At 40.5% G+C, this 15,711-nt stretch overlaps 1 protein-coding gene across 45 annotated transcripts in view; it reads left to right on the plus strand.

Moving 5' to 3' along the window:
• Window positions 1-15,711, plus strand: part of si:ch211-266g18.10 (nucleolar protein dao-5) — a 157,221-nt gene that overhangs the window by 111,908 nt on the left and 29,602 nt on the right. For 37 of the 45 annotated variants that reach the window (XM_065012940.1, XM_065012936.1, XM_065012931.1 and 34 more), the window contains 6 exons: window positions 1,554-1,598; window positions 1,866-1,931; window positions 7,589-7,636; window positions 11,039-11,083; window positions 11,345-11,392; window positions 12,259-12,306. In XM_065012940.1, coding sequence (XP_064869012.1) covers window positions 1,554-1,598; window positions 1,866-1,931; window positions 7,589-7,636; window positions 11,039-11,083; window positions 11,345-11,392; window positions 12,259-12,306 — 300 coding nt within the window. Of the gene's footprint in view, window positions 1-1,553; window positions 1,599-1,865; window positions 1,932-7,588; window positions 7,637-11,038; window positions 11,084-11,344; window positions 11,411-12,258; window positions 12,307-15,711 lie in introns of all 45 variants that reach the window. The other 8 variants (XM_065012919.1, XM_065012896.1, XM_065012926.1 and 5 more) reach the window with 6 other exon arrangements.

Raw genomic sequence — 15,711 nt, forward strand, 5'->3', positions numbered from 1 at the left:
ATGAGTTGGATGTTCTCAAAATGTTCTGGCAACAGTTCTGGTTGACATTCATGCAGTAAGCATGCCAATAGACCTTTTGCACAACGTAGCAAGGCCCACTTCCGCTCAACTTCCTACCCGATACATAGCTTCCTGTCCGGATCGTGTCCTGTTGCCTGATTGTAGCCATACTAGCCTCGAAGTCACTCGTTTAATCATTACATCAGCATATTAATATAATCATATTTCTATCGCATTTTTTTATTCTTGTTGAAAATCGTGTTTATCCGTTTTGTTAGTGATTTTTGTAATTCGATATTTTGTCTCTTAGCTAGCTAGCTATTAACACACTAACTAGTAAGCTGGCTAGCAATTAGCCAACACACCCTCCCTTACCAACCATGGCACTGTTTTACACAAGGTGCTTGCAAGAGCTGCCAAAGATAACAGTGGCGGATGCACATCGTCTGGCCAAGACAAGTAACGAAGCACCGATCAGGACTGTTTGAAACAGACACCTCACAAGTCCTCAAATGGCAGCTTCATTAAATAGTACCCACAAAACACCAGTCTCAACATCAACAGGGAAGAGGCGACTACGGGATGCCGGCCTTCTAGGCAGAGTTGCAAAGAAAAAGCCATATCTCAGACTGGTCAATAACAATAAAAGATGGGCAAAAGAACACAGACACTGGAAAGAGGAACTCTGCCTAGAAGGCCAGCATCCCGGAGTCGCCTCTTCACTGCTGACGTTAGTCTAGTGTTTTGTGGGTATTATTTAATGAAGCTGCCAGTTGAGGACTTGTCAGGCGTTGGTTTCTCAAACTAGACACTATAATGTACTTGTCCTCTTGCTCAGTTGTGCACCGGGGCCTCCCACTTCTCCTTCTATCCTGGTTAGAGCCAGTTTGAGCTGTTTGGTGAAGGCTGTCATAAAGGCAAAGGTTGGCTACTCTGAAGAATCTCAAAAATAAAATATATTGTGATTTGTTTCACACTTTTTTGCTTATTTCATGATTCCATATGTGTTATTTCATCATTTTTGATATCTTCACTATTATTCTACAATGTATAAAATAGTAAAAATTAAGAAAAACCCTTGAATAACTTTTGACCGGTAGGGTATATCTGGCTAAGGCATGCACAAATTGTTGCTTAAGAAATGTAATGCATAATGAAAATGTTAAAATTGAAATGCACAAAGAGATATTATTCAGACCTCTCCTGCTAAATCATACACTTCCAAAGACAAGATCAAAACAGTCCATGTACAGAAAGGTATTGATGTTCCATATCTACAAATGTTTTGGGCTTTTGTAGAATACCGAGATACTTATGCTCATCTTTTGTTTGTTAGCTGTGTTTGTTAGTAGAGTACTGCTCCACTTATCATGGCTTCTCATTGTTTTTATTCTTGTTTGATTTAGAGTCTGAAGCTTATAAAGGGAATGCCAAAGAGGCAGCTATAGCAAAATATGGATGGCTCTTATTACAATATCTGTCCCATTCAGTTCCTCACACATAATATAACTTAATGGTATGCAGTAAAAATGTTGGTTTTTCATTTTTTTCAGAACCTGCTCTGAAAGAAAAGGCCGTGCCAGCCCCTGCAAAGAAAGGTATTAGAATTAGAATTTACTCCCACTTCTCTTACTTAATGAGTTCATTTGATAACAATTCTAGCATCCTTGGTATTTCATTGTTGTTTATTATGTAACGGTAGCATGTAATTCATGTCTACAGCATATACAGTACATTAGATTTCCAATTCCCGGATGTCTGACTTTGGGAAACTTTTTTAATAGACATTTTTAGTTGTACTTTATGTATGCCCTAACCTCCATTATAACTATTATCATTGATCTTAAATTGGTGTCTTTGTTTAGAACGTGAGGCTCCCAACCAGAAGGCCAAACCAGTATCTCAAAAGAAAGGTACTGATTCAATTCAAGGTATTGTTTTTCAGGGAAACGTTCATTTAGCAGAAGATAGAATTACGTGTCATTTCATTTATTTTGATTCAGTTGTGGTGAAATATGTATATTTGTGTAATTTGATTCAGAACCTGCTCTTAAAGAATATACCAAACCAGCCCTTCTAAAGAAAGGCACTGACACGGTTTAATTTCTCTAGTTTATTTTCAATACTCTATTATTCTAAGAATAACTCATATAACTCATAAAAGGTTTATATTTATCAACTAATAATTGAAGCATCTATTCCAAGTGTGTCAAACATCCCACATTATGAATTCAGGAGTATTTGATGGCAAGGCATGATATGCAGTGTGGCTCCCCGAACCTCAGTGAAGACGGCCTCAGTGCAAAATGCGGGGCACCCCTGATTTCACCTCTGATTTGACTGTGGTAATAATGGACAGATTGGTTTTCTAATTGTACAGTGTGAGGGGACATCCATAATTTCCTGTACACTGACCAATCATTCTGATATGATTCTGTTTGTTTGTAACTCATTTCTTAATACTTGTTCATGCTCCTTAGACTATGTTTACAATTGTAGAGATGCTGTATAGGTGCTTGCTTCCATGTTCTTTATTACTGCTCTTAGAAATACTAAACAAATATTGTTTTTTAAAGCTTTTATTTAACTAGGCAAGTCAGTTAGAACAAATTCTTATTTACAATTACGGCCTACCAAAAGGCAAACGACCTCCTGCGGGGACGGGGGCTGGGATTAAAAATAAATGTTTTAATTAAAATATAGGACAAAACACACATCACGACAAGAGAGACACCACAACATTACATAAAGGGAGACCTAAAGACAACAACAAAGCATGGTAAAATAGTTTCCTCCTATGTTTTTAGTGCCTGAGGCTCCCAAAGAAAAGGCCAAGCCAGCAGCTCCTACAAAAAGTAACCATTTTTTGTCACACTTTAAAACAAACTTAATTTTCTCAACTGTCCATGACAAAAAAATGTTTTATTTTTCACAGAACCTGATGTCATTCATAGAAATCATTATATTACAAAGGAGAGAGTTAAAGTTGTCTATGAAAAAGAGTATTACAATTCATTCTAAATAATATGCATATTAAATATTTCTGTGAATTAAACTAGAGATTGTTTAGAATGTTGAGATATGTCACTTCATTGATTTACAATGGGGGTTTTCCAGAAAAAAGGGAAGATTTCACATGGGATTACATTTCTGACTAATCATATATTAGCAGCACCTATGAATGCTTCATAAACACATCGTAGATGTTTAAAACATTTAACAGAAAAGTCATACTACATAGATGATAAAAGGACCTTACATCAGCTACCCTTTCACTACCCATATAGCATGTGATTTGTTAATGAATTGTTTCAAAAGCATCTATATATTTATCATTCTATAGGCTGCTGTACATTTAGGTTGTTAGTGTGGATTCTGTCCCTGTCGACATTTCCCCAGTTAAAGGTGACGTCATTCCATTTGATTTAGTCTCTCCTGAAATAGAAGACCAAAACATCAGATACTTTAAAAAATATAGATTTATTTATTTATTTAACCTTTATTTACTCGGCAAGTCAGTAAAGAACAAATTCTTATTTACAATGACTGCCTACCCCGCCAATTGTGCGCCACCCTATGGGACTCCCAATCACAGCCGGTTGTGCCGATACTGCCTAGTCAAATAAAGGTTAAATAAATAAAAATTAAATACATTTTCATGAAATGGATGAAGGGTGGGTGGCAGGCTGGTTGAATAAAGACAAGATAATACCTTAAATCCATAGGCATAAATGTATCATTCCTGTGCAATTTAAATCTATAGACTACATTAGAGGGTTTTCTTTCATTATTTTAGGCTATCTGGCATTAGTGCAAAAACCTAACTATATGTAGCCAAATGCTTCTAGAAACCACCAGAAAACGTTCATGTTGATCCACTGAGGCAAAATAGACAATGACCAGTTGCATCACCGCCTGGTATGGCAACTGCTCGGCATCACGCCGTAAAGCGCTACAGAGGGTAGTGTGTACTGCCCAATACATCACTGGTGCCAAGCTTCCTGCCATCCAGGACCAGAGGAAGGCCCAAAAAATTGTCAAAGACTCCAGTCTCCCAAGTCATAAACTGTTCTTTCTGCTGCTGCATGTACCAGAGCGCCACTTCTAGGTCTAAAAAGCACCTTAACAGCTTCTTCCCCCAAGCCATGAGACTGCTGAACAATCAAATGGCCACCCAGACTATTTACATTGTTATGCATTTGTTATGCATTTGATCCCTGGTCCCCAAATGGCTTTGCTCCTCAAAAGGAGCAGATATGAAAGAGAACTTTACCAATGTCAACTATATTGAATCATTCATTCTGACAATTTATGACATTCTGGTGAGCTCTATTTAGTCTTCAAGGGAAATATATAGGCTATATTTTTCACCTTTATTTAACCTCTTACCTCTACCTGGGACGCTTGCGTCCCAACTAGAGCTCTGGAAATGCAAATGCGCTACGCTAAATGCTAATAGTATTAGTTAAAACTCAAAAGTTCATTAAAATACACATGCAGGGTATCAAATTAAAGCTACACTCGTTGTGAATCCAGGCAACAAGTCAGATTTTTAAAATGCTTTTCGGCGACAGCATGAGAAGCTATTATCTGATAGCATGCACCAATACACTACAACAGAAAAGCACAGCAGGGAACGTAAACAAAATAATTAGCATTTCGGCGTTACACAAACCGCACAATAAAATAGAAAACAGTCATTACCTTTCACCATCTTCTTTGTTGGCACTCCTAGATGTCCCATAAACACTATTGGGTCTTTATTTCGATTAAATCGGGCCATATAAAGCCAAGATATCGTTATATGTAGACTGTGTGATAAACGAAAAAAACAGCGATTTCACAACGTAACGTCATTTTTTAAAATTCAAAAAGTAGACGATAAACTTTCACAAAACACTTCGAAATACGTTTGTAATGCTACTTTAGGTATTAGTAAACGTTAATAAGCGATAAAAATCATCCGTAGGCGATGTACATATCATTAGCTGTCGTCTTGGAAAAAATTTCAGGAGAGAGCTCTTCCGGAATGATCTGGGCGGAGACCGGAGGTACGTCGTTCCCCTCTTTCGGTTCAACCAAGAATCAAAGAGGATTAAATTCACAAGATACGCGACAACATGGGGATGCTGTGGGAGTTAAATGCTCGGTCTTATCTAATTCGGCTCACTGTTAACAATTGCGGTAGTGGCGCAAGGATATTTATTTCCATTTTCTGTGATCAGGTTTTCCTGCGCTTTCCGATGTAACGCACGTTATGTAATAGCCACAGTTGTGATTTAACCAGTTTTAAAAACGTCCGAGGGTTTCCTATACACACATTCTAACCATATGAACGTACTATATTCCTGGCATGAGTAGCAGGGCGCTGAAATGTTGCGCGATTTTTAACAAAATGTTCAAAAAAGTAGAGGGTCGACTGAAGAGGTTAACCAGGTAGGCAAGTTGAGAACAAGTTCTCATTTACAATTGCGACCTGGCCAAGATAAAGGAAAGCAGATCGACACATACAACGACACAGAGTTACACATGGAGTAAAACAAACATACAGTAGAAACAAGTCTATATACGATGTGAGCAAATGAGGTGAGATAAGGGAGGTAAAGGCAAAAAAAGGCCATGGTGGCAAAGTAAATACAATATATCAAGTAAAACACTGGAATGGTCGATTTGCAGTGGAAGAATTTGCAAAGTAGAAATAAAAATCGTGGTGTGCAAAGGAGCAAAATAAATAAATAAAATAGATACAGAAGAGAAAGAGGTAGTTGTTTGGGCTAAATTATAAGTGGGCTATGTACAGGTGCAGTAATCTGTGAGCTGCTCTGACAGCTGGTGCTTAAAGCTAGTGAGGGAGATACGTGTTTCCAGTTTCAGAGATTTTTGTAGTTCGTTCCAGTCATTGACAGCAGAGAACTGGTAGGAGAGCCGGCCAAAGAAAGAATTGGTTTTGGGGGTGACCAGAGAGATATACCTGCTGGAGCACATGCTACAGCGAGCTGAGATAAGGGGGGACTTTACCTAGCAGGGTCTTGTAGATGACATGGAGCCAGTGGGTTTGGCGACGAGTATGAAGCGAGGGCCAGCCAATGAGAGCGTACAGGTCGCAATGGTGGGTAGTATATGGGGCTTTTGTGACAAAACGGATGGCACTCTGATAGACTGCATCTAATTTGTTGAGTGGGGTATTGGAGGCTATTTTGTAAATGACATCGCCGAAGTCGAGGATTGGTAGGAAGGTCAGTTTTACAAGGGTATGTTTGGCAGCATGAGTGAAGGATGCTTTGTTGCGAAATAGGAAGCCAATTCTAGATTTAACTTTGGATTGGAGATGTTTGATATGGGTCTGGAAGGAGAGTTTACAGTCTAACCAGACACCTAGGTATTTGTAGTTGTCCACGTATTCTAAGTCAGAGCCGTCTAGAGTAGTGATGTTGGACAGGCGGGAAGGTGCAGGCAGCGATCGTTTGAGGAGCATGCATTTAGTTTAACTTGTATTTAAGACCAATTGGAGGCCACGGAAGGAGAGTTGTATGGCATTGAAGCTTGCCTGGAGGGTTGTTAACACAGTGTCCAAAGAAGGGCCAGAAGTATACAGAATGGTATCGTAATTTTATCAACTATAGTTAGGTGGATGCAGATGGGTTATTAGCAATTGCGGGTGAGTGCAGATGAACAAACAGCTGACCAGCCCACCACTAGTGCCTAGCACTGGGATTGAATACGTGACCCTTGGAGTGGGAGTCTGCAGTTTAAAGGCCCATCCACCATCCCCTAGCAAGCCGCAATCCTACTTGACGGTATTTTTTTATATACTTTTTATTTTACCTTTATTTAAGTAGGCAAGTGAACAAATTATTTTGTTCAATGACAGTCTAGGAACAGTGGGTTAACTGCCTTGTTCAGGGGCAGAACAACAGATTTTTACCTTGTCAGTTCAGGGATTCGATCTTGCAACCTTTCGGTTACTAATCCAATGCTCTAACCACTAGGCTACCTGCCGCCCCTAAGTAAAGTTAATAGGCGCTCACATAGCTTCCACATTTCGCCAGGTCCAAATGTAATCTGGTACCTGCAGAATCGGCACCTTCTGGCGTATTCCATAAGAGAATGAGCTGGTTTTATGTTTCATGAGTCCCCTACAAACAAGAGAGCTGTGATCAATATAGTTTTATATAAACACCAGAATCAGAACCAGGAATTCCCTTCAAAAGATATTGATTTATTTCAGATTCATCTTTTTTTTTTTTTTTTTTTTTTTACAAAGTTACGTTTTTGTGAAAGTGTTCGGTCTGTTTTTACATGTACATACTATATTGCATATGGTTTATATATACTGAGAAATTATATATTTTCCATTCAATATACAACCGCTATCCTCCCCTCACAGCCTACATTGTCAATCAAAACTACACAATATTTGACTCAAATGTAATGTTTGCATGACATTGTAATGTTTTGTCATTTCACAAAAAAATCAGCCTTAGGACAAGCAAAATCATCTTGTCCTAAAGCTGATGTTTTTATCGTACCTTCAGTTAGAGCCGTGCTGTAATAATGCTATGTCATTTCTTGTTCCTACTTGATTCAGAACCTGAGGGTGTGAAAGAGATAGACAAGCCAGACCCTCTTAAGAAAGGTACATGTATATGGATTTAGTTTCCATGGTCACCCATTCATGTCTTCTGTCAACTCAATACCCTTCAAATTTGGACTCACCAGACTAAAGGACAGATTTTCACCGGTCTAATGTCAATTGCTCGAGTCTTGGCCCGAGCAAGTCTCTTCTTATTATTGGTGTCCTTTAGTAGTGGTTTATTTGACGCAATTTGACTATGAAGGCCTGCTTCACGCAGTCTCCTCTTGACAGTTGATGTTTAGATGTGTCTGTTACTTGAGCTCTGTGTAGCATTTATTTGGCTGCAATTTCTGAGGCTGGTAATTCTAATGAATGTATCATGTGCAGCAGAGGTAACTCTGGGTATTCCTTTTGTCGTGGAAATTTCCTCTGTTTACCAAATCATGAGCGCAAACCACACAAAAGTCAGAGTTAGTTATCAAAGTCCATCTTTAATTATATGAGCTCTATCACAACCCTGTGACTCTCAGATCAATTCAGTGTCTATCAATGAATTCTCCGAGAGCCCCTTACACATTGCAGCTGAGATCCTTTAATAGCAAAAAACACACATAGTCAGACAGCATAGACATAATAAATCGTTCAGCTTTGTCTTCTTACTCAAACCCAGAACCATAAACCAATCCTCCATATCAACAGGCATACAGTATATCAAATCCATCCTATCTTGACAAGATCACAGAGACACACTGACTGGCACACAGACATTGTGGAGCCAAGAGATACAAGCTTGACCTCTCCCCTCTCTCCTGCCAAAACCACTTAGTCTTGACATAGAACAGATACTGCAACCCTGCCACAGTATTATACAAAAATAACATTCTTGATGAGAAGTAACATATGATGAATATAAAACATCTTACCTATGTTACCAACCAATTCTGATTATTCCCCAACACTTTCCATCCGCGGTTCTCATGAGAGCCAGTTTCATCACAGCGATTGATGATTTTTGTGACTGCACTTGAAGAAACTTTAAAAGTTCTTCACAATTTCCTAATTGACTGACCTTCATGTCTTAAAGTAATGATGGACTGTCGTTTCTCTTTGCTTGTTTGAGCTGTTCTTTCCATAAAATGGACTTGGTCTTGTACCAAATAGGGCTATCTTCTGTATATCACCCCTACCGTCAGAACACAACTGATTGCTCAAATGCATTAAGAAGGAAAGAAATTCTCAATGCATTCCAGGTGACTACCTCATGAAGCTGGTTGAGAGAATGCCAATAGTGTGCAAAGCTGTCATCAAGGCAAAAGGTGGCTACTTTGAAGAATCTCAAATCTAAAATATATTTTGATTTGTTTAATACCCTTTTGGTTACTACATGATTCCATATGTGTTATTTTATAGTTTTGATGTCTTCTATACTATTCTACAATGTAGAAAACAATAAAAATAAAGAAAACCTTGAATGAGTAGGTGCGTCCAAACTTTTGGCTGGTACTCTATATAGGTTCAGAACTTTTGTGAAACACAACAGCACAGTTGAAAATGTATGGCAAATATACTAAACAAAACAATTAAATGCAACAATTTCAAAGATTTTACTGAGTTAAAAGCAAATCAATTAATTAGGCCCTAATCTATGGATTTCACATTACTGGGCAAGGGTGCAGACATGGGTGGGCCTTGGAGGGTATAGGCCCACCCATTTGGCAGCCAGGCCCAGCCAATCAGAATTAGTTTTCCCCCACCCCCTCCTCTCAGACGATCCCGCAGGTGTAGCCGGATATGGAAGTCCTGGGCTGGCAGGGTTACACGTGGTCAGCGGTTGTGAGATGGGTTTGATGTAATGCCAAATTCTCAAAAATAACGTTGGAGGCAGCTCATGGTAGAGAAATTAACACAAAATGTTATGGCAAAAGTTCTGATTGACATTCCTCTAGTAAGCATGCCAATAGACCTTTTGCACAACGTAGCACGGCCCACTTCCCTCAACTTCCTACCCGATACATAGCTTCCTGTCCGGATCGCGTCCTGTCAGCCTTATTGTAGCCATACTAGCCTCGAAGTCACTCATTTTATAATTTCCTCAGTATATTAATATAATCATATTTCTATCGCATTTTTTTCCCATTCTTGTTGAAAATTGTGTTTATCCGTTCTGTTAGTGATTTTTGTAAGTCGATGATTTTGTTTTGTGTCTTATTTGGTCTCTTAGCTAGCTAGCTATTAACGCACTAACTGGTAAGCTGGCTAGCAATTAACCAACACACCCTCCCTTACCAACCATGGCACTGTTTTACACAAGGTGCTTGCAAGAGCTGCCAAAGATAACAATGGCGGATGCACATCGTCTGGCCAAGACAAGTAACGAAGCACCAATCAGGACTGTTTGAAACAGACGTTTGAAAAGTCCTCAACTGGCAGCTTCATTTAATAGTACCCACAAAACACCAGTCTCAACATCAACAGTGAAGAGGCGACTATGGGATGCTAGCCTTCTAAGGCAGAGTTGCAAAGAAAAAGCCATATCTCAGACTGGTCAATAAAAATAAAAGATGGGCAAAAGAACACAGACACTGGAAAGAGGAACTCTGCCTAGAAGGCCAGCATCCCGGAGTCGCCTCTTCACTGCTGACGTTAGTCTAGTGTTTTGTGGGTATTATTTAATGAAGCTGCCAGTTGAGGACTTGTCAGGCGTCTGTTTCTCAAACTAGACACTATAATGTACTTGTCCTCTTGCTCAGTTGTGCACCGGGGCCTCCCACTCCTCTTTCTATTCTGGTTAGGGCCAGTTTGAGCTGTTCGGTGCAGGCTGTCATCAAGGCAAAGGTTGGCTACTCCGAAGAATCTCAAAAATAAAATATATTGTGATTTGTTTCACACTTTTTTGCTTACTTCATGATTCCATATGTTTTATTTCATCATTTTTGATGTCTTCACTATTATTCTACGATGTATAAAATAGCAAAAATTAAGAAAAACCCTTGAATAACTTTTGACCGGTAGTGTATATCTGGCTAAGGCATGCACAAATTGTTGCTTAAGAAATGTAATGCATCATGAAAATGTTAAAATTTAATTACACAAACAGATATTATTCAGACCTCTCCTGCCAAATCATACACTTCCAAAGACAAGATAAAAATAGTCCGTATACAGAAAGGTATTGATGTTCCATATCTACAAAATTTTGGGGCTTTTGTAAAATACCTAGATACTTATGCTCATCTTTTGTTTGTTAGCTGTGTTTGTTAGTAGAGTACTGCTCCACTTATCATGGCTTCTCATTGTTTTTATTCTTGTTTGATTTAGAGTCTGAAGCTTATAAAGGGAAAGCCAAAGAGGCAGCTATAGCAAAATATGGATGGCTCTTACAATATCTGTCCCATTCAGTTCCTCACACATAATATATCTTGATGGGATGAAGTAAAAATGTTGGTTTTTCATTTTTTTCAGAACCTGCTCTGAAAGAAAAGGCCATGCCAGCCCCTGCAAAGAAAGGTAATATAACTTACTCCCACTTCTCTTACTTAATGAGTTTATTTGATAACAATCCTAGCATCCTTGGTATTTCATTGTTGTTTATTATGTAACGGTAGCATGTAATTCATGTCTACAGCATATACAGTACATTAGATTACCAATTCCCGGATGTCTGACTTTGGGAAACTTTTTTAATAGAAATTGTTAGTTGTACTTTATGTATGCCCTAACCTCCATTATAACTCTTATCATTGATCTTAAATTGGTGTCTTTGTTTAGAACGTGAGGCTTCCAACCAGAAGGCCAAACCAGTATCTCAAAAGAAAGGTACTGATTCAATTCAAGGTATTGTTTTTCAGGGAAACGTTCATTTAGCAGAAGATAGAACTACGTGTCATTTCATTTATTTTGATTCAGTTGTGGTGAAATATGTATATTTGTGCAATTTGATTCAGAACCTGCTCTTAAAGAATATACCAAACCAGCCCTTCTAAAGAAAGGCACTGACACGGTTTAATCTCTCTAGTTTATTTTCAATACTCTATTATTCTAAGTATAACTCATATAACTCATAAAAGGTTTATATTTATCAACTAATACTTGAAGCATCTATTCCAAGTGTGTCAAACATCCCACATTATGAATTCAGGAGTATTTGATGGCAAGGCATGATATGCAGTGTGGCTCCCCGAACCTCAGTGAAGACGGCCTCAGTGAAAAATGCGGGGCACCCCTGATTTCACCTCTGATTTGACTGTGGTAATAATGGACAGATTGGTTTTCTAATTGTACAGTGTGAGGGGACATCCATAATTTCCTGTACACTGACCAATCATTCCGATATGATTCTGTTTGTTTGTAACTCTTAATACTTGTTCATGCTCCTTAGACTATGTTTACAATTGTAGAGATGCTGTATAGGTGCTTGCTTCCATGTTCTTTATTACTGCTCTTAGAAATACTAAACAAATATTGTTTTTTTAATGCTTTTATTTAACTCTGCAAGTCAGTTAAGAACAAATTCTTATTTACAATTACGGCCTACCAAAAGGCAAACTACCTCCTGCGGGGACGGGGGCTGGGATTAAAAATAACAAATGTAATTAAAATAAAACACACATCACGACACAAAGACAACACGACACAAAGACAACAACAAAGCATGGTAAAATAGTTCCCTCCTATGTTTTTAGTGCCTGAGGCTCCCAAAGAAAAGGCCAAGCCAGCAGCTCCTACAAAAAGTAACCATTTTTTGTCACACTTTAAACAAACTTAATTTTCTCAACTGTCCATGACAAAAAAATGTTTTATTTTTCACAGAACCTGATGTCATTCATATAAATTATTATATTACAAAGGAGAGAGTTAAAGTTGTCTATGAAAAAAAGTATTACAATTCATTCCAAATAATATGCATATTAAATAATTCTGTGAATTAAACTAGAGATTGTTTAGAATGTCGAGATATGTCACTTTTCCAGAAAAAGGGGAAGATTTCACATGGGATTACATTTCTGACTAATCATATATTAGCAGCACCTATGAATGCTTCATAAACACATCGTAGATGTTTAAAACATTTAACAGAAAAGTCATACTACATTGATGATAAAAGGACCTTACATCAGTTACCCTCTCACTACCCATATAGCATGGGATTTGTTAATGATTTGTTTCAAAAGCATCTCTATATTTATCATTCTATAGGCTGCTGTACATTTAGGTTGTTAGTGTGGATTCTGTTCCTGTCGGCGTGTCCCTAGTTAAAGGTCACTTCATTCCATTTGATTTAGTCTCTCCTGAAAGAGACGACAAAAACATCAGATATTTAAAAAAATATAGATATTTTTTTTATTTAACCTTTATTTACTCAGCAGTCAGTTAAGAACAAATTCTTATTTACAATGACTGCCTACACCGGCCAATTGTGCGCCACTCTATGGGACTCCCAATCACAGCCGGTTGTGCCGATACTGCCTAGTCAAATAAAGATTAAATAAATAAAAAATAAATTATCATGAAATGGATGATGGATGGGTTGAATGAAGACAAGATAATACCTTAAATCCATAGGCCTAAATGTATCTGTCCTGTGCAATTTATATCTATAGGCTATTAGAGGGGTTTCTTTCATTATTTTTGCATTAGTGCAAAAGCCTATTACCTAACTGTATGTAGCCAAATGCTTTTGGAAACCACCAGAAAACGTTCATGTCAATTCACTGAGGCAAAACGGACAATGACCAGTTGCATCACCACCTGGTATGGCAACTGCTCGGCATCCGACCGTAAAGCGCTACTGTGACAATACAGAGGCGGATGCAAGATGCAAGCAACGATGGTTTAATGAATACAGTTTACAGCAGCAACAGGACAGACAGACTGTACTCAGACGGAATCCGACCCAGGGACTAGGGCGCATCTTCCGATGATAGCGTGCTGAGAAATCCAGGGGAGTGTGTCCGGATGGGTAGGAAGGAGCACAGCAGATAATTCACACAAGGGCGGCGAGAGATGAGTACGGACACACGACACAACCTCAGGGAAGTAACAACGATCTGACAACAAGAAACACTGGTTACAGAACATATAAAGGGAAGATAAGTGGTTCCAGCTGGCGCAGACAATCAGGCCGAGATTGGGAACCACGCCCACACAAACACGGGAGAGAGAAAGAGAAAGAGAGAGGGAGGCAGTGGATTCATGAACCGTGACAATACCCCCCTAGGCGAATTTACCTGTCGATTGAAATCATCGATAAGGGAGTGATCCAGAATGTCCCTAGCAGGTACCCAACTTCTCTCCTCCGGGCCGTAACCCTCCCAGTCCACCAGGTACTGGAATCCGCGTCCCCTCCTTCTAGAGTCCAAAATACGATTGACAGAAAAGGTGGGTTCCCCATCAACTAGTCGTGGCGGCGGGGGAACCGGGACCGGCGGGTTAATGCGCGCCTGAAACACAGGTTTTATTTTAGACACATGAAAGGTAGGATGAATTCTCCTATACGCCGGAGGAAGCTTGAGCTGGACCGCCACCGGACTAATGATCCTGGTGACTTTGAACGGGCCGATAAATTTGGGGGCAAGCTTGTTCGAAACAGATCGGAGTGGAATGTTCTTAGTAGAAAGCCACACTCTTTGGCCAACGACGTATACCGGAGGCTTCGACCGGTGGCGATCGGCCTTAGCCTTGGTGCGCGCCCCCACCCGGAGAAGAGTCTCACGGGCTCTGCTCCATGCGTGACGGCACCTCTGGATGAAAGCGTGAGCGGAGGGAACAGTGACCTCGGACTCCGTACTGGGAAAGATAGGTGGCTGGTAACCTAAACTACACTCAAACGGAGAGAGACCCGTGGCTGCCACTGGCAACGAATTGTGAGCGTACTCAACCATAGAGAGTTGTTGACTCCAGGAAGAGGGATTCTTAGAAACCAAACATCGCAACACTCTCTCCAAATCTTGGTTGGCCCTCTCCGTTTGACCGTTGCTCTGGGGATGAAACCCTGAAGACAGGCTGACATTCGCTCCCAGTAACCTACAAAACTCTTGCCAAAACTTGGACACAAATTGGGGCCCCCTGTCAGAAACTACGTCCATCGGCAGGCCATGTAAGCGAAAGACGTGATCCACGACAGTTACCGCTGTCTCCTTGGCAGATGGTAATTTAGGCAAGGGAATAAAATGAGCCGCCTTCGAGAACCGGTCCACCACGGTCAAAACAACCGTCTTGCCCTGGGAGGGCGGAAGGGCGGTAACAAAATCTAGCGCGATGTGGGACCAGGGTCTCGAAGGGACCGACAGCGGTTGGAGTAACCCATCTGGGGGTCGATTAGAAGTCTTCCCAGTGGCACAAACCGAGCAAGCCAAGACAAAACTGTGAATGTCATGAGCCATCAGTGGCCACCAAAAGCGTTGCTTAACCAAAAAGCTAGTGCGGCTGACTCCTGGATGACACGCTACGTTGGAGCAATGCCCCCACCGAATAACATCGGACCGACACCCCTCCGGCACAAACAACCGATTAGGCGGGCAACCGGGCGGAGGCGTTACCCCTTCTAAGGCCGTTTTGACCCTCGATTCAACCTCCCATGTGAGTGTGGAGACCACTAGGGTCCCGGGTAGGATGCACTCGGGAGTGGATTGGCGTTCGGAATGGTCAAAAATGCGAGAAAGGGAATCGGGTTTGACATTCTTGGAACCCGGGCGATACGAGAGAGAGAAGTCAAAACGTCCGAAAAAGAGTGCCCACCGCGCCTGCCTGGAGTTGAGTCGCTTGGCGGTTCTGATATATTCCAAATTTTTGTGATCGGTCCAAACTATAAAAGGTACCCCCGAACCCTCTAACCAATGGCGCCACTCCTCCAGTGCTAACTTCACTGCCAACAACTCTCTGTTGCCAATGTCGTAGTTGCGTTCCGCAGGTGATAACCGATGGGAAAGGAACGCGTGAGAGTGCATCTTGTCGTCAGAAGAGGAACGTTGGGAAAGTACCGCACCTACCCCCACCTCTGAAGCGTCCACCTCCACCACGAACTGACGCGAGGGATCGGGAGCTATGAGGATGGGAGCCGAAACAAAGCGGCTCTTGAGTTTGGCGAATGCAGCCTCGGCTGTATCGGACCACCTGAACGTCACTCTGGGGGAGGT

The sequence above is a fragment of the Oncorhynchus nerka genome, linkage group LG28 (genome assembly GCF_034236695.1).
Source record: "Oncorhynchus nerka isolate Pitt River linkage group LG28, Oner_Uvic_2.0, whole genome shotgun sequence".
Classification (NCBI taxonomy): domain Eukaryota; kingdom Metazoa; phylum Chordata; class Actinopteri; order Salmoniformes; family Salmonidae; genus Oncorhynchus; species Oncorhynchus nerka.